Source organism: Emydura macquarii, unplaced genomic scaffold, assembly GCF_026122565.2.
Source record: "Emydura macquarii macquarii isolate MOO-44397 ecotype Brisbane River unplaced genomic scaffold, CSIRO-AGI_Emac_v2 contig_1644, whole genome shotgun sequence".
Lineage (NCBI taxonomy): Eukaryota > Metazoa > Chordata > Testudines > Chelidae > Emydura > Emydura macquarii.
The window spans coordinates 6,849,429-6,872,014 of record NW_027131781.1 but is presented as its reverse complement, the minus strand read 5'-3'; the positions used below and the strand labels follow the sequence as shown (position 1 = coordinate 6,872,014).

At 47.8% G+C, this 22,586-nt stretch overlaps 1 protein-coding gene across 2 annotated transcripts in view; it reads left to right on the top strand.

Moving 5' to 3' along the window:
• Nucleotides 1-22,586, top strand: part of ANKDD1A (ankyrin repeat and death domain containing 1A) — a 30,222-nt gene that overhangs the window by 5,288 nt on the left and 2,348 nt on the right. Inside the window, exons 2-13 of one of the 2 annotated variants that reach the window (XM_067555577.1) lie at nt 2,568-2,671; nt 3,720-3,818; nt 4,442-4,540; nt 6,259-6,363; nt 7,815-7,913; nt 8,910-9,008; nt 11,285-11,383; nt 12,631-12,729; nt 14,830-14,928; nt 16,110-16,208; nt 18,677-18,772; nt 21,603-21,804. In XM_067555577.1, coding sequence (XP_067411678.1) covers nt 2,568-2,671; nt 3,720-3,818; nt 4,442-4,540; nt 6,259-6,363; nt 7,815-7,913; nt 8,910-9,008; nt 11,285-11,383; nt 12,631-12,729; nt 14,830-14,928; nt 16,110-16,208; nt 18,677-18,772; nt 21,603-21,804 — 1,299 coding nt within the window. The remainder of the gene's footprint in view (nt 1-2,567; nt 2,672-3,719; nt 3,819-4,441; nt 4,541-6,258; nt 6,364-7,814; nt 7,914-8,909; nt 9,009-11,284; nt 11,384-12,630; nt 12,730-14,829; nt 14,929-16,109; nt 16,209-18,676; nt 18,773-21,602; nt 21,805-22,586) is intronic. The other variant, XM_067555578.1, reaches the window with a different exon arrangement.

Here is a 22,586-nt window from a genome sequence, read left to right as displayed (position 1 = left end):
AAAAAATCTACTCCCAAATTCAAGGTTAAACCCATTTAGAAGAATGGTCCGGGTCTGGCGATGGACCATGTGAAAAGCTGAGCCCAGAACACGTTCCCCCAGAGAAAAATTCACAGAAGAACCAAAGTTAGGCAGGAAAATCTACAGCCTCGAGACCTGGTGTGTTCAGGAGGGCACAGATTGGTCTGTTGTGGAGCGGGCAGCGCGTGGCTCTCCTAACCCTAGGTATACTCCGAGTTCCAGGGGGAAATCCCACAGATCTCAAGGGATCCTTGAGGACTGGGAGGCTCAGACGCTCTGAGCCCCACATCCACCACAACATCTTCACTGGTGTCCAGTCTAACATCACTGTTCCACTGTCCAGGGGGGAGGAGGTGCTGATGCTCATGGCTCCGTCCCATCCCTGCTCAGTCAACTAGTGCCACTCTAAAAGTTCATGGAGGTGGGGTTTATGAGGGGAGGCTGCTGTACAATAGATTTGAGGTGGATTCCTTGTCCAGCAGTCAGAGGGGATGATCTGGCCTCTGACGAGCAAGTTCAGGAGGCAACATTTGCATCTGAAGTGAAAAAAGCAGCAGCTAGAAATCTCTGAATCCCGAACGGCAGATGGATGGCAAGGTGGGCAGCTGAGACCATCACTCTATACTGAGCATTTTCACGGTAATATTAAGGGGCAAAAGTAGAGAAGCTCAAAGCAGCCGAGCTGGATCTGCCAGCTGAGGCAATAGGTTTAGTGTCTGAATTAATGACTTGTCAGAGGAATTCCACTGGAAGAGCAGGGGCAGAGACAGAATCTGATCAAGAAAAAAACCCTCTGGATCTCGGTGGCCAAAAATGTCTGCTTGATTCAAATCCAGCTGCAGAGCCTCTGTCAAACACACTGGAAAGAGGCAGAATCCAGAACGGGGGCTCGATCTCATTTGTTAGCAGGCAGATTTATTCAATAAAGCAGGGGGCTGGTGTGCTGTGTTACCCCAGTGCCCCATCTGAAGAGTAAAGCCTCTTAAATCGCACCTGCTGCTGCAGGAATAGTGCAGTTATTCTTAGCAGAAGTGATGTTCACAATAACCAGAGTCTAGTAACATGTTAAAAAACTAATCCACGGCCATGCTAGGAGGGACATAATTAAACTCTCGATACTGTGCAACGCCACTGACTCACGTTCGCCCTAAAGCACTTACTGTTGAATTAAGAGTAGGGGCCAGATTTTTATTTACACTAAAGCCCCTTTACTTTCCGCTGGCCGCATAAAGAGGTCTTAAAGTGAGTGTAGCTGTAATTTACACTTGCTTGAAGACCCCTTTACAGCAGTGTAAAGGAGCCTTCGTGTAAATAAAAACCAGGTTCTTCATATTTTAATTACATACATACAAAAACTGCATTAAAAGCACATTAAGGTTGCAAAGTCAAGCACTCAGAGGTTAGTATATGCCAGTATTAAGGTTGCCCGTGTAGCCTTAATTTGGCCCCTTCCTGGGCATATGCATTATGACAGAGTCTTTTACATGATCACATTCAAAGGAACATCCCTGACACCATGGTGACTCCCTGCTCCAAATTTCAAGCCCCCTGCTCCAAAGAACAGAGGTGCCAGAACTCCTCAATCAAATGGTTGTAAGAATTTTTTTAACCTGGGTCAAACAATGTATTTTTGCCCCCAGTCTCATTCTCAGAACAGCTGGACTGTTCTTGCTGATACTTTCTCCAGTAAATTTCAGCCCAAACGCTTAAAAGTTTGGCAAAGTTATAAGCAATTAGAAACAGGGTCTTGTAATGCGAAGTGCTGGACAACCTTAACTAAAGTGTCCCTAGCTGCGTTTCCTGTAATATAGAGAAAAGGAAGCATGTTGTTATAGTTAAGATACAGGACTGGGCATGAAGAGGGGGAAGAGGCTTATTTCCAACTCTGCTGTTGACCTGCGGTGTGACCTTGGGCAAACCACTTGTGCCTCAGTTTCTTCAACGGCAAATTGATGGTAGTAAGACAATTGCAGAGTGAGAGTAACAGCAGAGGGAGGGTGAGCCTCGGATGTGCGGGCAAGAGAGCAAGGAGGTGTCTTCAGCTGGGGTTTGCAAAGAACTGGAGAGGCAAGAAGACGGAAGTGGAGGGAGCCTGTTCTTCATAGCAGGAACTTCAGAGGAGAAGGCCCTTGCACCTAGTGTGTGGCAAGACAGAGAGAGAAGACCAGTGCGGGATGACAGCGGGAGCCAAAGGGTAGTGGAGAGACAAGCGAGGCAGGAGCAAGGGCATGAGGCAGATTTTAAAAGCAAGCATGAAATTTCAGTCTGGCCTTGGAACCGGATGAGAAGCCGGTGGGGCTGGAAGCAGGCTGGGGTGATGCATTCGTGCTTCTGTACGCGTGGGAAGGCAGGGAGCCGCGTTGTGCTCACACTGAAGTCTGGAGGCGGCGCTAGAGGAGGGAGACACCTACCCAATGAATCGTCCTTCCTAAAGCCCATTTATAAGGAGTGAGTGAGAGGAAGGGAACATTCAGCAGAGGCAGCAGTTGCTTCTTGCTGCTGCTCAGCACCTCCACTTACCCGTCTTGTCTTGTCTCTTGCTTCAGTGCTTCATTCGGAAAAGGAATTCCACAATGCCGCAAAGGGGAACGACGTGGCCAGGATGGAAGAGCTCATCAGGAGAGGGGTAAACGTCAAAGCCAAAAACAACGTAGGTGCCTTTTGCTTCCTAGCTGCAGAGGGGACCCGGCACAAAGGGTTAGCTTCCAACCTGGGTCTCCAGGCATAAAAGAAACATTTCTCTCCTCATTAGTTGCTCCTCTGGGCAAAGCGTAAGAACCCCGACCCAGGGCCAAGCAGTCCCTGGTAGAGCATGTTCTGCAACACATTGAAATCCAGGGAGTTGCAGCCTGTCGCAAAGCTGCTGCCCCAACATTGCAGCATCTTTGCCTCAGTTTCCTCCCACTGTCCTTTGGCCCACTGCAGCCATCTGAGTGTCCTGGGTCTCCAGCCACAGCACTTTGCAGAGTACGGCCCCATCTGGGGCCACAGAGCCCTTCACCAAAATCCAATAAATATAAAGGTTTGTTCCATCCCTCCAGGTGCTGACGCAGTCCTCCTCAACGCAGAATCTGAGCACCTCGTTCTTTGGAAGGCACCGTTCGTTTTATGGGCTGGCTTGTCAAAGAACAATGTGTTTTCAAGATGTGCCCGTTCCGGATCAGGTTCTTCTACATGAGCCCATTACACTCACTCACTCACTGGATGGGTGAACAAAAGGGTCCCTCCCAGATATTTACAGAAGTGCTTTGGGAAATTGGCCCCGAAGACCAGAGGTTGTGATTGTCTCTAACTTTTTTTTTCCCTTAAAAGGGAGATTTCATGCGTTTGCCATTGGTCCTAGTTGCTTCCAATTCACTCTTCTTTTTAAAACAAAGACTTGGGTTTCCCCACAATATAGAGCCATATTGGCCAAAAGACCCCAATCCGGCAGTCCTTGCATTGCAATGGGAGCTTTGCCTGAGCCTGGATTCCAGGGTCTGGTTCTGAACCTGCAAAATCCATGGTATCCGGTTGCCCTCAGTCCCCTGTTTCATTCCAGTACTCTATGGTGCGAGATGCACCCTGGGGAGGGAATACGCACTCTGGGCCAAATCCTGGCCCTTTATAGGCAATAGGGATTTTGCCATTGATTCTGCTTCACTAGGATTTCACCCTGTGCTTGTATCCACCATACCTTTCCCTTTCCTCCTTTCCAGACAGACAGGACCGCTCTGCACTGGGCCGCTGGAGCCGGGCACGAGCAAGCAGTCAGGCTGCTCCTGGAGCACGACGTCCCGGTGGATGACGAAGACAGTGTATGAATGTGACTCTTCTTTGCAGCTGTTGCAGGTTGTCTGGAGGGGTTGGGGGAGGGGGATTGGTCCTAAATTCAACATAGCGCTGGTAGAAGGCGGGGGATTGGTAGCCCGGGAGGTAGCACAGACATCTGGCCTGCCAGCTTCCTTCTGCCTGCGTCTGAAGACACTAGAAGGCCCTACGGGTTCCCATAAATCTTTCATCCCTCCGCTGAGGCTTCTCCTCCATCCCTCCAACCAGGCTGCAGAGGAGGACCGGCTGGCTTGGTGGTTTGTGGGAATTGTCCGCTTGGTAGCGAATGGAGTCCCGCAAACTCATGTCCAGATGATAACAACTTTCTGCCAGTGGGTGTGAGATACCAGCCTAGAGACACAAGGCCGCTTACCAGTCCCTGATGTATCAACCCCCCCAGAGCAGGGGTAATGGTGATGAGCCAGGGAGCTGAGCCAGAAAAAGGGAAAACACTGGCAACATTTGATGTATTTATTTTTCTTTATCTCCATTCAAATTTTCTGAGAAATGTTGAAGACTGACGACCCACGGCAGTGTTTGGTGGGGGAGGGGAGGGCGTGGAAGGGCTGTCGCAGAGAGGCTGAAAATGGCTCTGTTTCCCTTGGCACAGTTCGGAATGAACGCACTTCTCCTCTCCGCTTGGTTTGGCCATCTGCGCATCCTTCAGATCCTCGTGAACGCCGGTGCCAAGATCAACCGTGTCAATAAGGTGAGGCAGCTTCCTCATACTTCCTGACGTCAGCTTTCCATTCCCAGGACGTGACGGGGAGAGAGAGCTGAGGGGTAATTTCAATCTAGTCCCAGCGGGGAAAACCTGGGAGTGCGGTGAGAGCAGGAACCAGGAAATGACTAGAAATCCCCATCCTTGTAAGCACAGCGGGGCTGTCTACACTGGGAGAGGAAACTGTCGCAGGTGTTGCTTTTGACCCCAGACAGCGTCCGCAAAGATGATGGTGGTTGTACCAATACGGGTGCCTTCTGATGCCTTTGTCTCATAGTTCTTAGCGCTGCTATTCCTCCTCTTATGTGATTCCTTTGCTGGCCGGGTCCTTCAGATCTTATAGTTCATGTTTGTAATATTATAAGAAGAATTTAAATCGAGCTACAGCCTTTTCCCCTTCCCTGCCATGGGAAATAAACTCCTCAAATTCTCTCAGCAGTCGAATATTTGTATGAACCACAGGGTGATGTGACTGTCTGTGTTCTGTGCTCTTATCACTACCTTCGAGGGAAGTGAGCAGGTGTAATATCGCTGCTGCCACATTCCCCCACACCCAGCCTTCTGCCATCTGTATGCATGAAATTCCTGCTGAAGGTCACTTCCCAGAGGGGTGTTATAAAATAAGTTCATGTTACCTCCTGTCACGGTTATGGTGTTTGCACACTCTGGCTGCTCCGGTGATAAGGGAGTGACATGCAGGAGTGCCGGTGAGAGGGTGATTGTTAAAGGTCATCATCACCTGTGACGTGGCAGGGACAGCAGCTGGTGATTCCAGTAGCTGAAATCCGTCTGCAATAGCTAACGTTTGACTCCACCCTCTCTGTCCTCATCCTCGCCATGAGAGTGGACTTTCTTGCCAGGCCGCAGTGAATTTTGGGGATTCAACCCAAACGAGTTGAAGTGGCCTTCCCAGTTTGGAGCTGTCCTAATCTCTGTTGGAAACCTTTGAAACTGGCATGACTGTTGGGACGTTGTATTTTTGTCAATTCCCCCAGCCGGCACAACAGAGAACACAAGCCTTGTACCAGTGATGAAATTAGAAGACGTGAGCCATTTTAATGGCGACTATACAACAGCTAGAGATAGGCAGAGAGTTTATTCTCATGAAGGGACGACCTCTTTGTGGTTATGTATATTTTTTCCCCGGTCTATGATAAACACACTCTGTAAACTCCCATGACTGTAATGCAGGGAAAAGTTCACCTGGCAATAGGAAGAAATCTTGCAACACTCACTACCATTATCAGCTGCTTTAGTCCCCCTCATCAGTATTCTTTAGTGATTTCAGAGAGGAGAATATAGTATAATGGTTGGAGTGGGGGAGTGGTAGTCTGCACTCCTGGGTTCTGTGCCTGACTCTGTGTGGCTGGGCAAATAACTTCAGTCTCTTTGGATTTAGGTTCATCTGTAAAATGGCTATAATAATTTTTGCAGCAAAGCTGTATGGCACTTTGCAAGCAGAAGATGGAAGGTGCTATAGAAATGGACACCGTTGTTAATAAATCAGCAGTAGATGTGTTTAAAAATCAACCTCAGTTGGGTCAAAGCACATTGGTTCTTAGGACAGGGAGCAGCCATCTGCAGCACAAGCTGACCTAGCTACTGGATGGCGCCAGCTGGGTTTTCTGATGGGAACAAAAATAAAATGATAAAATCAAGCAACTCAGCTGCTGACTCCAAACAAATCTGGTTTCCTCCCTCTCCAGAATGGCAGCAACCTGCTGCACTGCGCAGCTCAGAGAGGTCACATCAAGGTGATGGAGTTCATCATGGAGGACCTGGAGGATGTGCGTGTGGATCAGACAGACAAGGTAGCAAGACTCTGGAGCACTTTGAGTTTTGTAGGGCCTGACCTTGCTCCACTGAAGTTAGTGGGAAGTGAATGGACTTCAAGAGGAGCAGGATCAAGTCCTGGACGTCAGATTTTACCCTCGGATGCCCACAGAGGGCAAATCGGGGTTGTGGCTTTTAGAAGAACATAGCAGGGCTCATTCAGACCCAGATTCAGATACCTTGACTCATGTTGAATAGCACCTCGCTCTGACAATGCGCCTATTAAAGTCAACGAGACCACTCATGGAGTAAGGAGCTTGTCACTGTGGAGAGGGGAGGCAGTGTGGCCTAGCAGAATGGGCACTTGTTTGCAACGGAGGAGACCAGGGTTCAATTCCCAGCTTTTCCACTAGTGGGTTGGGTGACCCTGGCTAAGTTGCTTCTCTCTCTGGGCCTCAATTTCCCCATCTGTAAAATGAGAACAATGACACTCACCTCATTTGTGAAGGGCTTTGAGATCTGTGGATGAAAAGTGCTCTGCAGGATCCAGGTTAATATTATAATGTTAATATTAAGAGTATCACAATCCAATCTTTTAGTTTTCAAGCAAAGGCCTGCAGCAGGAGGTGAACCTCCTATCCCACCTCGATGGTGATTTGACCCTAGCTCGTCAGTAGAGAAGTCTACAGCCAACGATCCCCGGCTAACCCCTTCCCAGGCTAGTCCCTCGGAGTTCCAACCCAGGTTCCATTTATTGAAGCCTGTTCCCCTAATGCAGTGGGGCATGAGTAATAGTTCCCTTTTCTAATTATTATGTCTCCCACTGATCTTGTGTTGATTTTTTGCTGCCAGTGTGTACCCGTGGCAGGCCTTTTTTTCAATCTGTTAATAAAGGAAGCAATTCACAAGGCACAACTCCAGTGTCACATTCTGCCCTCCGCAGGCAGAACCCTCGCTGATGTCAATAGCAACCCTTTCTTCTCTTGCCACACAGTTCCTGCAGTGATCCATTCTCTTTGCTGCTTGGAAAAAGTGGGTTGAACATGCAAATTACCTTTAACCAGAACCCTTTTTAAAATAAATGACTCACCAGATAATCGATGCGGCCGATAGTTTTCTTCTTCTCTTTTTTTAAACTGTAATTTCCTTTTGACACACTTTTCCCTCTTCCTGTGAAATAAATATTGAGATTAGCTTGTCCTTTCATTGGGCCAGATGAAACCAAAGTGCACCGAACTGTGGGTGGTTCAGATCAGCTTGTTTTTGTAGGATCATCTCCAAATTTAACATTTTGCTACCGGTGATTTATATTATTTATATTACTATCTTTAAGGTACAGCACTAATAACCGGGGGCTGAAAGAGAACCAGCCTGCCAAGATGTGCGTATTCAGAGACATTATTTTTGGGCCTTTAGCAAAAGTCATGGTTGTTTGTGCTTCCCCAGTTTACCACATTTCTTCTTTCTTTCTTTTTTCTTTTACCTAAAGATGGACAGGACGGCATTTCATCTGGCTGCAGAGCATGGGAGGTTAGAAGTGGTGGAGTTCCTGATTGGGTCAGGCTGTAGTCACAATGTTAAAGACAAGGTATGGAAAGCAAAAGCCATTGGACAGGGTCAGAGAAATGTAACAAGGGACTAGATGGCTCGAGGGACCGTTAGTGGGGGACAGAGCTAGATGGCTGGCTGAAATCCAGGGCGGGTGGGTTGTGAGCGTAAGCTCATCAGCTGGTTGCCATTGTTCTGCAGTGTCCGTGCCAGGGGACTTCTTCCCCTGCTGTTTGCAACCCGAGTACACCACCGTAATATTGTAGTGGAGCGAGGCTCGGGGTGAGACTCTTCCCTGTGCTTTCTGAACCTTGATGTCATAACTCTAAGGTACATTGCGATGAACTTGCAGCCTGAATCTACCAGAAAAATCCTTCCCATTGGCTTGTCTGCAGGTAGACGGTAGGCCCCTACTGGGAGAAGGACACAGTGAGATTTCTATGCTGAGCCTAGACTAGAAGAAAGGATCCTATGTTCAGTCACCTAGCTCCAAGAATGTACACGCTCCTATGATTTGTGGAACATTGTGGCGCTCCTAGATTATGGTGCTGGGAGACGTCTAAGTCACTAGACAGATAAAATAGAAGACATTTGCTGCATCCAGAGAAGGTCCACAGAGACCAATGCGCCATCGCTGTGTAGTCTGAAATCTCAAGCATTGCTGACACTACAGGGATAACAAGATCCTGCAGCAATGGGGGACTGATACATGTGGTCCATAACAGTCAGCTAGGATATACATTTGGGAATCTGGGAGAAGCCTGTTATTGTAACAAAGTGATGTTCAGTGTATATTAAAAGTATCTTCTAGACCTGCCTTTGATGCACTGGTGTCTCAGCAGGGGTATTTGCTGTTCAAAAATGCATCTTTATCAGAATTTGATCTTTTTTCTTCAGTGGGGATTATTAGATAAGAGGATGACTGCAGGATTTGCTGTCAGACTAAATCACCCTGTATATCAGTTTGCACAGAGTTGCTTTGTTTGAGTACGTGATCACGCAGTTTATTCACACCCAAAGCAATGTTTATTTGCAGGAAAAGAACACAGCCCTACATTTAGCTGCTAAAAATGGGCATCCCATTGTGCTGCAGAAGATTGTAGAAGTTGGACTGGACCTAGAAGAAAAAAACATAGTGAGTGCAAACCAGACCAGAACCTCCCTTTCGCTCTTAGAGGGGATCTCCCTCACCAGCTGGTTTAATCATCCCTACTAGCCAGGACTGATGAGGAGTGTGTATAGAATAAGTTTATGTAGCTACTGGTTTTATTTAAAATGCACCGATCCAAAGTGCTGGGCATGTGTACAGAATATAGGTGAAAGACAAAATACCCATTGGACCAGCAGCCAAGACTAAGGGTATGTCTTGACTGACGGTGGCAAATTCGTTGCCATCAGATTGATTCTTCTGGATCAATTGAGCAGAAGTGAAGACCCGTTCAATCGATCCAGAAGTCGATTTAATAAATCCACCCCCAGAAAAAGATTAATGCTGCATCGATGGGAACACATTTCCCATTGGCACAGTTTAGTGGAGACGGCGTGCAGAATGGACTTTAGGAAGTCAACGGAAGATACGCAAGCTATGTCAACTGCCACCGAATTCACCAGGAAGTGTAGACCAGGCCTAAAATTCCTCCTTTGACCACATTGTAGCATTGATTTATCACTTGATTATCTTCTCTAGCCCTGTACATTCAGATACCTAAATGGCTAATGAATTTTGTTTTAAAATAAATCTTGTTGAAGCTATGCTGATGTAATCGCTGACCAAATCACCTTTCTATCTGAGATCTTTCTCTCTACAGGCAAACATTGAAAGAGTCTGTGATTGGAATATCGTTAAGACGGCTCTTTTTTGAGGTTTATTTAATTTTTGGGTGTTTATTTTCTTAGCAATTTTTGAGTTTTATGTAGATGTCCAAAAATCATGGGGAGGTTCAGGGCTTTATCTTTGTATATAGAGTAATGAGTGATGTATTTTATACATTCTATGTATATTTTATACTTCACGCATTCCAGAAGTATATACTGTAATAAGTAATCTCTTTGTAATGTTCCCTAGAGCACTTTAACCTAGCACTGCTTCAAACAACACTATGTTCACTATGCTAGGGAACCTTTAGTGCACACCGACAAGGTCTACATGGACCAAGTAATGCGCAGCACATCGTCATGCGTTCGAATCATGCTCCCATAGTCCGGGTTGCTGCTCCATGTAAACAAGCCCTTAGATACAGGGAAGCATTTCTGCTGTTTTTCCAGTGTTTATTGGAGAAACAAAAAATAAATCAGTATTGGGCATGTTTTATCAGTTAAAACCTAAAATCAGAAGACCTAAACATAGTTAAAACCCTGGATCACAAATACTGACTCAGTAAAGTCCTTCGCAATTGCAGGACACACTATTAGTTACGTTTATCAGAGTTCCTCTTATATCCTACTTAACACTCGCTTAGCAGAGTAAACAAGATTCTGGTAAGATGACATCTGAAGGCAAAGGAAAACAATCTCATCTGATAAATCTACCAGTCATTGCATCTTCTGTATGGTTCTCGTCCTGAACGCTTGCCCTCCTCACTAACAGTGACAATGAAAATAGATTAATTTTCTTTGGACGTTTCATATACTCTCCCTAGGGGGAAGTGTGGTCCAGCAGTTGGAAGAGAGAAATGGAAGTCGGAACGCCTGGGTTCCCAGCTGAGCTAGAGACTGGGGAAGTCATTTGACTCCTTGTGCCTCAGTTTACCCATCTATGAAATGGATACAGTTGACTCAACTGTAAAAATGAGTTTCATGTTTACCCAGCTACATACTCCCTCCCTGGGAGTATTTGTGGTAGTTATTTTATTATAGTGTGTTCTTATTGAGGCACAGAAATACCTTTAAATCACATTAAGGTTGTGATCTGAACTAATCAAAGCTAGTAAATTACAGGGTTAGGCATGGAGTCCTTTCCAAATTCACTCTTCCGTGCCCAGGTCGAATTGCACTGGCTAGCACGTGTGGGTAAAATCACTCATTGCCTGCAGGCTCTGGGGCCGATGGGCTAAAGAACGGCGTATTAGATATGACTGATCAGAACATTCATAGCCTCGTGCTGCACGCAAAACTCCCGCTGAAGTCCCGACCAAGTGAAGCCGTCACTATATTGTTAGCATGGTGGCGTTTATTTCCTTCCTTCTTCTGAGAATGAATCCCTGGTCCTTAGAACCATGATTTTTGCACATCATCAGTTCAGAAGACAAGCTGCCAAAGAAGCCCAGGTTTATGAATGGACTCTTCTGCCCCACAGCTGTGGCTTGTCTTTCCCTATGAAACAGAGACGGAGACTTGCTTGATTGGGGGTTCTCGCAGCCTAAGCTAACATGCCCGTGTAAAGCTCCTGCCCTTGTTCGCTTGTGTTCCCAGGACGGGCTCACTGCTCTGCACTTGGCTGCGGAGGGAGGCCACTACGACTGCGTGAAACTCCTCCTGGAAGCTGGCGGTGACGTCAGTGCCCAAACCCAGGTGAGCCAGGACGGTCTGACGCTGAATCTGTCTCTGATCACTTGACGTTTGTGCTGCCTGCGTGGCTGGCCCCTGTGTGGCTGGCACCGCCTTTCACGTGCAGTCGGCGACGCACACGCAGGGCTCATGTCCAGTCGCCTCCGGGGATGCTCCTTTTGTTAATGAAGTCTCAGTGCAGAGTGGACACGCCGTTTGCCAAAAGGCTAGGCCTCAGACTCAGCAGTGTGAGCCTGTTTACCGAGGAGGTCTTTGCCCAGGCAGTGGGCTCCCTTGCCTTACCTCTGGCAATTGCCATCATGGCATTTTGTCTACACATTTTGTCTGGAGTTTGTAGCAGGGTCTCGGTTTCAGTCCCAGCGTTGGTGGGTCATTAGCTGCTTGCTATTCTTTCGCCAAACTCAGAGTGACTTGTTCGTTACAGCGGACACCCTGCCTCCACAGGAATTCTCTTACTGACCTGTCTGAAGTCATCAGGTTTTGCCCTACGGGGTCTGAGCAAGCATCAGTATCAGACCCTGCCTTGTAGAACATGGTAATCCGTCGGCTCAGGACAGTGCAGCTGGGAATTAGCCGACAGTGCTTTCCCAAAAGGAGAGCAAACAAGCCATCTTTTTGTCATGTTTGCCGCCAACTAAATTGGAGTCCCCTCCATGCGCTTGGAATCTAGTAGCACTAAAGCACCAGGCTGATATCATCTTCCCCTCTGAAAACACGTACCGTCTGAGAGAAGAGGACAGTCTATCAGGACACAGGGGTTCAAGAATGTTACAGGGGAAAAAACACACAGAGAAAGATCATTAGGGTTTTCTGAAGGATACTGAGGCCATTGGGAGATGGTGAAAATCATCTGAATTTGGTACCTTAGAGAAAATTCCCTCCCCCCCCCCCAAAAAAGGGGTCAGTCCTGCACTCCTTGTACCTCCAAAACTTCTGATTTCACTGCAGGGCATGGGCAATCCAGGCCATTCAATCAAATAATTGCATTCCCATGTGAAAGTGGTTATGGTTTTGTTTTTGGAGCTGTCCAGTTGCAATCTATCATCCTGGTATTGTAGTCTCCTCGACTGTGTGCATTGTTTTCCTACATTGGTTCCCCAGTGGAAGGAAAGCAGGGAGAACTCTTAGGGTGGCCTATAAAACAACTGGAATCACTGGGAAGCGGAATGAGCAGAGGCCCTACTGGAAATACGTCCTCTGGCTTGATAAAATGCCCCGACTAATCCCAGCTGTGTTGGTGTTTCTCTCAGAAAGAGATGACTTGCCTTCATTATGCAGCTCTCCATGGCTACGAAGATATGGCCAGGCTCCTTATTGATGCAGGAATCTACACAGATGCAGTGAATCATGTAAGTCATGTTAAACCAGAGCGAGGTCCCCAGACTGTGGGGCAGGGTCCCCCAGGAGGGTGCAGAGAAATGTTTGGGGCGGGGGAGGTGCAGCAGGGCCCAGGCCAATCCCCACAGGAGGGGGGAAGGAGTGCGGGGAGGGAGTGCCACCCGGCCTCAGGCCCTGACCGTGGCCTAGCTATGGCTCTGCTCCTGCTCCCGGCCACAGACCCACCCTCAGCTGTGGCTCCGGCCTTTGGTGTTGGCCCCACTCCCGGCACTGGCTCCCAACCCCAGCTGGGGAGGGGGCACAGACAGGGGTAAGCGGGGGGCGCGAGGCAAAAAGTTTGGGGACCACTGAAACGGTTTTAAGCATCGATAAACAGATGGAGCCAAATTCTAGCTTTCTTCCGGCTTGGCAAAAAACCATGGGGCTCAATTCAACACTGGCCGAGAATGGCCCGTGGCAGCTCGGTTATGGAGGGCTTACCATATGAAAGGCCCCTTCATGTGGGGGAGCCAGAACTGGGTAGGGAAATGCTGCCCCCTCTGGCCATCCAGGGTCTGATGTGTGCCTGTGCGTTGGCCATCGCCAGCATTTACCATTGCGGAGAGCGGGTTCCACGAGAGCAGAGTTCAGTTGCTGGTTGAATTGCATATGACAACGGTCACCACAGTCCTTTTCCATTGACTTCAGTAGGAGCAAGGCTAAGCTTAGCCACACATATTCCCTGGTAGAACCTGGAACCATTCTGATGGCAGTTTCTACGTGAAGCCAAAGGCGGCATGAATGGACATTAAAGAGCAGCACTTTCAGACGGTAGTCTGGCCTAGCGGGCACAGCAGGCATCCAGGTCAGGGTTGGTTAGAGTCAGCGTCAACTGCCAACTACCAGAGCTAGGGGGTTGAGCCCGAGTGAGGGCCAGGAACCAAAGCTAAGGATCAGAGGTGGGTCAGATACCAAATGCCTGAGCCAGGGGTCAGAAGCGAGGTGAAAGGGCAGGAACCAGAGAGTGGCAAGGATCAGACACAGATCAACAGTGCGCCCTTATTGCCAAGAAGGCTAATGACATATTGGGCTGCATTACTAGGAGCATTGCCAGCAGATGGAGGGAAGTGATTATTCCCCTCTATTCAGCACTGGTGAGGCCCCATTTGGAGTATTGTGTCCAGTTTTGGGTCCCCCACTACAGGAAGGATGTGGACAAATTGGAGAGAGTCCAGAGGAGGGCAACAATAATGATTAGGGGCCTGGAGCACATGACTTATGAGGAGAGGCTAAGGAAACTGGGCTTGTTCAGTCTGCAGAAGAGAAGAATGAGGGGGGATTTGATAGCAGCCTTTAACTACCTGAAAGGGGTTCCAGGGAGGATGGAGCTAGGCTGTTCTCAGTGGTGGCAGGTGACAGAACAAGGAGCAACGGTCTCAAGTTGCAGGGCGGGAGGTCTAGGTTGGATATTAGGAAAAACGTTTTCATCAGGAGGGTGGTGAAGCACTGGAATGGGTTACCTAGGGAGGTGGGGGAATCTCCATCCTTGGAGGTTTTTAAGGCCCAGCTTGACAAAGGCCTGGCTGGGATGATTTAGTTGGGGTTGGTCCTGCTTTGAGCAGGGGGTTGGACTAGATGACCTCCTAAGGTCCCTTCCAACCCTCCCCTTCTATGATTCTATGACCGAGCAGGAGCGAGGCAGGAGCTGGGCGTGAGGAGCAGGTGAGGAACGGCTGGGTCAGATTGCAGGAGGCAGACAAGAGCAGGGTCCAACATGGAGGCGGCAGCAGGAAGTCTGCACAGCTGCTCAGAGAGCCCACATGGCTCACTTCCTAGCTTAGGTAGCGGGTCTGAGTGAATCAGGGAGCTGCAGGCCATGGAGGCTCTGACAGGCCATCCTGCGGTGATTGACTTTCCAGGTTTAACAAGTTGGTGTTTTGCCCATCTCCCTTGGTGCTGACACATGAGTGGCAGTGAGCCAGGGCCCCCACAGCCCTAGGATCTTGACCTGCACCCTTGGATCCTTACATTTACCCCCTACAAGCAGGTTCCGGTACTCCAGGCTGAATTTGAACTAGAGACCCCAATGCTTTTTCCCCCTCATATGCAAATAATGTACCTTATTTCCACAGCAAAATGCATCAGCTGTGCACATTGCAGTGCTGCAGGACTTCCCAGCCATCGTCAAACTCCTCATCGACACCGAGTGTAACCTTGACATCCCGGATAACGTAAGGCTGGGAACCCTTCCATCTTCAATACGTGAACCACAAGGAACCGGGGTTTTTAATCTGAGCAGGGGTGGAGGAAAGAACAGTGCTTTTAAATGTGGAAATTCAGCTCATGGAACGTGAATTTTCCAAGCAAGCTCATGGCCCAATCCTGCAAGCGCTCTGTGCGGGTGGGATTCCTGTTGAGTTTCTTAGGTGATCTAGACGCAGAAAGATCGCCAATTCAGACCCTTACCACTGAGCTGTATGCAAAGAGGATGAATTTCAGCCCAAAAGGATATTTTGAGACCATTCAGAGTGACTGGAAATGGGGGGGAAGGATGGATTTGGTTGCTTCTCATTCAGAATTGTGGTATCACGCATGACGAGTCTGTAACACACAAAGAGCTGTATAACCTAGCATTTCAGTTTTAGTTATTATTCATTCTACTCTTGCAATCATCTCAATGTACACTTGCTTGCTTCATGCCTGCAGAATGGCTTTGGTTTCTTTTAAATTGTCTGAAATTTTCTAGAAGTCCTTCAGAATGAAAGAAAAAAAATCACTGCAGTGGTGTCCATATTGGCCTGGGCCCATATAGACTCTAAGGTCAGAAGGGACCCATGTGATCATGTGGTCTGACCTCCTACACAATGCAGGCCCCAGAACCTCACCCATCCACTCCTGTAATAGACCCCTGACCTATGACATGTGAGCCATAGAAAACAATGGCTATTGATTCTGGCTCCATTAGGCCAAGGTATTTTGTTGCTGCTGTTGTCATTGTCTATGGAAAGGGCTTAGAGCAGATTCTCCATATTCTGGGCATCTCACTGCTTGAGTCACAGGGTTTAAAAATCTTCCTTCCAAATAGTCCCAAAGGTGCTTTATATAACACTACAGGGTCATCCATCTGTAGGCTGAAATGTGCAGCCTGGAGGACTTCCCAGTGCTGGTTCTGGTCCCGGTCCCGGTCCCGGCTAATACATCCAGAGTGTTATTTCTGAACTGCTCTTGCAGTTCCAGTTGATGGAGGGTTGATGTTGACATTGAAGGGGCATGAAAGAGAGCAGAATGTGCTCCTCCACACACCCTTAGCAGTCTCCTGGTACAATTATAGATGGCCATATTTCTCCCCGTGATTCCTGGCCAGCATTTCCTCTCAGGTATTTCATCTTGCTTCTGTTTTCTTCTTACACAGAGGCAGCAGACACCCCTCCATATTGCTGCAGAACACGGCAGACAAGACATAGCTGAGATGATTCTCATAGCAGGAGTTAACTTAAAGTTAATTGATAAGGTAAACATCCTTAGGGATGGAATAGATGCCTGGGGATTTGGAGAAAACCATGTTTTGTTTTATCTCAGCCCATGAGTAAAACTGACTGCGCTGTTAACATACAAACATTTGCAAGGAATAAACAGTTACATTTTTGGAGGGAGACAGGGGTGTTGGATTTTGAGCGATGTGAATGACTGAGAAAAGTACAGGGTAGTTAACTCTTTGCTATGCAAATGTCCCTCACCCCCTTCCTGTCTCTGCCACATATTTTCATTTCTGTTAGCTGAAAAAGGTGTTATTCTGTAGTCATCCTAAATAACAAATTATAGGGATTATAGTGCAAAGAAACATTTAATGGGTAAAAAAAATAAAAGATCCAATGTGTGTAGATCTGCTTGCTTGGGAGAAAAAAAAAATCCCACAACTCTAGTAAAACTAAACGAATGTTATGAGCGCCAGGCAAGATCTGTTCTGTGTTCTGAGAGTGTAGTGGGACATATTTGCATGCGTAGGGAGAAAACTCAAGAGTATGCAGGTTAGTATCAGAGCTACAATTTGCTATAAAGTTAAACAGCACGTTTTATAGAAAAAACCAAATCCAGCTACCTACCCTTAGGTACTGAACCAAAATAAATGTGTGTTGTTGCCACTGCCTGGCAGAGCTTGGAAGACACAGCACAGGGGAAATGGGCATGCTGTATTGAGGACATTTTATCCCTAGTACAAAGAGAGAACTCTTCATTACCAAAAAAAGCAACCCCAAGGCAGAATCTAGAGAGAGAGAGAGAGATATTTCTAATCCTGTTCCTATCTATCTATGTGCGCGCACACACACACACACACAGTTAATGCAATGTACTGTTCATACATGAATAGTCAAACTGGCCTGTGTCGTTTTCTAGGAGATGGTTTTTGTTCATACGTGTACTGCAGAAATCCGTGGGATTACACAGATCAGTTCAGATGCATACACCTCGGTGAATGTGTTGAACAAAAAGCCATGGTTTGTCTCAGACTTAACATGTAGTATTAGTTGTGCCCTCAGAGACACGGGTCCAAGTGTTTGTTACGCAGTGACTGCCTGTAATGTGTTTTGAGGCCCCCCCTCTTCTCTAGGTGCAGTGATTGGAGACATTTAGGGCCAAATTGTGGTTGCTCCTGTATGGGGGTGCCGAGGGAAGCAGTGGGGGAGGGCGCACAGAGAGGGCATGTTTGCTGTCCAAGAGAGGCCAGAGGGAACCTTGATCTGAGCGGGGACAAGGCAATCAACAGTGGTGACCCTAACCCTAGCACTGTGCTCCAAGAGCAGAAGAGAAGGCAAGTGCTGAGTGGCATTCAGCACTCTAAGGCAGTGGTTCTCAACCGGGTGGTCTTCCAGGGGGTACATCAACTCATCAAGGTCTTTGCCTAGTTCAGTGTTTCTTAGCCGTCGTGGGATGGGTTTAGGGGGTCGCAAGCGCAGGGCTGTTGTTGGGGGTGGCAAGTAGGACAATTGCCTGGGGCCTCACCCCACACGGGACCGCACGAGCCTAAGTTACAGGCGTTAGCCCCAGGCAGCGGGGCTCAGGCTTTGGGTGCACTGAAATGTAAATACGGTATTTCAATTCCAGTTGATTTTATTTTATAACGATACGGTGAGAACGAGAAAGTCAGCGAGTTCCAGTAACGGCGTGCTGTGACACGTCTGCATTTTTATGTCGCATTTTGTGAGCAAGTCGTTTTTCATTGAGATGAAATGTGGGGGAACCCAAGACAAAGCAGACTCCAGAAAGGGGTACAGTAGTCTGGGAAGATGGAGAACCACTGCTCTGCGGGACAGGTGACTGGTCAGGCTGGGAGAATGGCAGGAGCCTGCCCCCTGCACTTACTTGTGCTCAGTGGTGCAGTAAATGCCACTATGAGACTTCCTCTAGCAACCCCTGGAGGCGCTAGCTTGCAACGCAGAATGTAGGTGGGAGTTGCACCAAAATCTACCTTGCCTGCGTAAATGATCACTGATCCCCTTCATTTGACTTTTGAAAACCTATCTCCTGTAACAGCAAGTAAAAATAATTATGCTTTAACCACTAAGGAGCTGGAAATAAAGTAATGATGCGTCACATTTGTCTATCCTCAGTAGTCATTGGGTGTTTCAGCTCCCACATATGATGGAAGAGACATAATCACAGCACATTGATGAAAATGAAGGATGGTCCAGTGGTTAAGGACATGGGTTCAAGTCCCAGCTCTACACCAGACTTCTTGTGCGACTTTTGAGATTTCACTTTCATCTTTCTGGGCTTCAGTTTCCCATTGGTAAAATGGGGATACTAGCATAATCCTTACCCACACCAGGGTGGTGAGGGATAAATATGTTAAAGACTGTGAGATGCTCATAGACTATGCTGCCAGGGGGGCCAGATCTGTACCTAAAACAGAAAAATGGTGTATATGCATTTTGGGCACAATTGTTCATTAGTTCTGTTTTTCCCCCTTCTTAATTTCAGCAAGGAAAAACATCCCTGGATGTAGCTGCCCGGGGCAACCATATCAACTTGGCGGACATGATTATCAAAGCGGACAGGTTTTACAAATGGGAGAAGGTAGGTAGCTGACACTGAGTCGAATATCCTCAAAAACATCCTTTATATGGAGAAAATGCTCTGTGTTATCCTCTGTACTCACTGGTACGGGGTGTTGTCGGTGTTATTACTGGTGTGGGTGCTTGTCAGCGTAGGCTGTGTGCGTGTGTCCCTGTGTAGGTGTCTTAGCTCGCAGATAGCTGAGACAGCGCTCACAATCGAATGAATCGACACGACCATGGATTAGCTGAGCAACGGAGGCACCCGGGCCAGGTTTTATTGCGTGCGGCGCAATGAGACGCGACCTACAGAGTATCTATGGGTCTGCTTCCTATATGAGTGCAGCGTTACAATGGACACGGCCCAACGGCGGGACTTTCCGTTATCCCCTAGGCCGGACAAAGTCATTCCGTCTGACACCCTCTTTTTACACTGTTACAGACCATTTCGTTCTGCCCCTTTGACGTAGGTAGTTGCCACCCTCTTGACGTAAATTGGACAATTTGGGCAAAATAACTCCATTTATTACCTTATTAGACATTTCTAAGTGTCATTGCAGGGAGTCGGCTCTCTCTTCGGTGTCAGGATGTCTTGGTGCCTTCCGCACCTGCTGTGTATTTTTAGTAATGTTTTGGAAATGGGTACGCTTGCAGTATCGGCGTTTTCTCTGTGCCAGTTTCAGTCAGGTCATAAGTGCACAGGCTGGCTTCTGTTAACTTGGTTTTTTCCACTTAGGCCTTAAGCCTTAGCCTGTTTGCAGGCCTCAAGCTCTCGCTTCTTACTATACAGGGGAATAGAAATGCAGACGATCCCCTGGCAAGCAGCTCTCTCCATTCACCACTCGCTTAAAATCAGCCCACACCTGGACCAAAGACTTTGCTTATCAATATAGGAGTCTCTGCTGTTAAATATCCCAGGCTGCAGTGGGAGGCTTTCCAAGATATTTAGGTACCTAAAGATCCAGATTGGTGCTTAGTGGGAGTTTATAAAGCGCCTAAGCACGTTAGACATCTAGCCCCTATTGAAAGTCAATGGGAGTTAGACATTGTCACCACTCCCGTCAAGCGTCTACTCTTGGCCACTCACCAGGCTGCTTATAAGGGGATCCAGCCACTGCTAAATCCCCGAATGTTGGAAGCCTCTGGAGTCTGAACAGATCCCAGGCACTGTTCTTACCTTGGGTCCCTAGGCACACTCTCGGGGTCATCTATTTAGCAGCCCCACTTGGGAGCCGAGACCTCGAAATCCAACTGCTCAGTCCCTGGACTCAGCACTGACCCCCAAGCTATGCCCAGAGCTTAAACACACCTTCTCCCAGAACTTCTGCAGTGTGAGCAGACTGGCTACCTTTTCCCACTCTCAGGGATGAGTACTGGGGGTAGCAGATAATGTACAGACACTGCACAGGATCCTAACATGTTGTTCCTCTTTCTTTAATGGTGTGAGGCACTCAAAGATAGATATAAATAAATCCTACCAGCACTGTCCTGGAGACTCCAGGAATTAAAGATTATGTCATGTGATGAAAACTCTAGGAATACGATCAACCTAAATTGACAGCCCTAGCGCCTTCTTGCCTCAGTTTCCCCACCACTCCAAAGCCGTCTGGGGCCAACCAGTGTCCTCTTGTTGCAGTGCAAGGCTTGGTTTCAGAACCACAGAGCCTTCTCCCGCACCTCACTTCTTCCTTGGCCAATCCATCCCCTGCTCAAAACTTCCTGTCTCTTTCTCTCTTTCTGAGAGTCTCCACTTTCCCCCAGGAGTCCTTTTATAACCTCCTGTTTTGTCATCCCTCTCTTTTTGGCCGGTGTGGAGAATTTCAGCTCTCTCCACTCCCCGCTTCCTTCAGACAAGAAAAGGAAATATCTCCTCCCACCTCAAACCACCCCATTGGCCCGAGGTGCTTCACTCTGAGTAGACCATGGCTGAGATCTAATGGCCCAGCCTTGTCCCTGGGCTGGGAGGTAAGCTTCTCAGCAGTGGTAGATACACACCGACAGAGGGGCAGTCATGATACTGCAGCTTTCATAGCAGCACGATCGTATTATTAGCTAGAGTTCGTAAGCTGTAAATAGGTTCCTCAAATCACCTCCCCAGGCACCTAACCTGTGAAGGCGATCTTGCAAATCCCAGACGGCGTTCTTGGAGGCACAGAAAGGCAGGGTGGTCTTGTAGCGAAGGCCTATAGTCAGGCTGTAGGATTCTGTCCCAGGCCTTTAGACGGGCTGCCCGTGCCTTGGTCAGTCCTGTACTCTTTCCTTTTCCTCAAAACACTTGCCTACATCACAGGCGGTTGTCAGGTTTAATTAATGTTACTGAAGCCATTCAAGAGCGTTGGACGGAAGGTGCTGTAGAAATGCGAATTGTTACCTACATGGACTTCTGTAGCCAGGATGCCATTAACAAGATTTATTAACCCACAGAATTGGGCCAGGATGAAACAGGAAAGTTAATAAAACAAAAACATGCCATGTCACAATGAACTTAAACTGACCCGGTGGGCTATTACAGACCAGCCAGTGCAAACGAAAGCATGGTAGGTCTATTGCTGGGAGGGCACGGGAGGTTTTTATTCCAGGAAGCATTACTAGGGATGATGCTACTGATGCTAACAATGCAGAGTGTTCGAGTTTCCTGCTGTCATCAGAACGTCAGCAAGGGAAACACTAGAGTCCTGTCATAGGGTAACGTGAGAAGAGGGTGCAGTTCAGCACAGTGCAGGAAAATGACATTCCTTTTTGGAAGTGAAGGAGTTCGTTGTTCAGGGTGGTGATGTTTTTGGAGGTGTTTTTTCTTTCAACCCGAAAGACATTTTAAGCCTTGCACTGAAATTCCTATTTTACCGTCGTAGGACAATCTAAACAGCGACTCCGACTCCTGGGTGGCAAAGCACTTAACCTTTAAACAAGATCACAGGCAGGAAACGCAGCACATTCGCTCAGTGATGTGGAGATTAGCTACCAAATACCTCAAACCCAATGAATGGAAGAAGCTTGCACATTACTGGAAATTCACTGATGCACATATCAGAGCCATTGAGCAGCAGTGGGCAGGTATACATCAGATGACATCTCATTTACACCGTGTATTTTCCCCCCTTTCCTTTAATCTATATATTGCTAGTAGATAATTCCCCAGCAATGGCAGTGGGCCACACACTAAGGAAGCCAGCTGATTCAGATGGAACAGCCAAGAGATTGCGTCTGAAATGCTTTATAAAGTAAATAGGAAAACGTGTATTTGCCTGAAAATGACTAGTAGGCAAGTCCACGGCTCCTGAACAAGGGATCTGCTGCCTCTCCCTGGCTGCTCTGGGGACACACCAAGCCTGAGTCCTCATCCCCAAAGGGAAACTTGATTGCTGTAACTGACAGTGAGACAGGTCTGAGCATCTTCCTACTGAGAGGGCATTTTCAGGCAAGCAGATAAACATTCCTTATTCTTCTGCACAGTGAGATTTTATTAGCAGTGCCCTGGTCTTAAATGGAGCTAATGGTCTTGCACCCAAGACCCTGGCCCCACTGGGCCGGTTTGCCAGTGGCTTGCCTCTCTGGCAAGTAGGAGCAGTTCTAAAGAGGATGGTTTAGAGGGACCCCAGCAACATGCACCTGTCCTCCTGGGGAAAGGGCAGTGTTCTTCTTCCCTTTTGGCTCAGCACACAGAGCACTGCAGGTGGAGTTAGAAGGGTATGCCAGGACAGACAGCATTCTGAGCTTTGGAAATATCCCTGCGTTTGCAAATCACAGCTCTGATTGAAGGAGGGAAGAGCCCAAAGACTCATAGTTTGCACGAAACATGCTCTGCCAAATTCAGTCATTTGCCTGTCTGTGGCTTT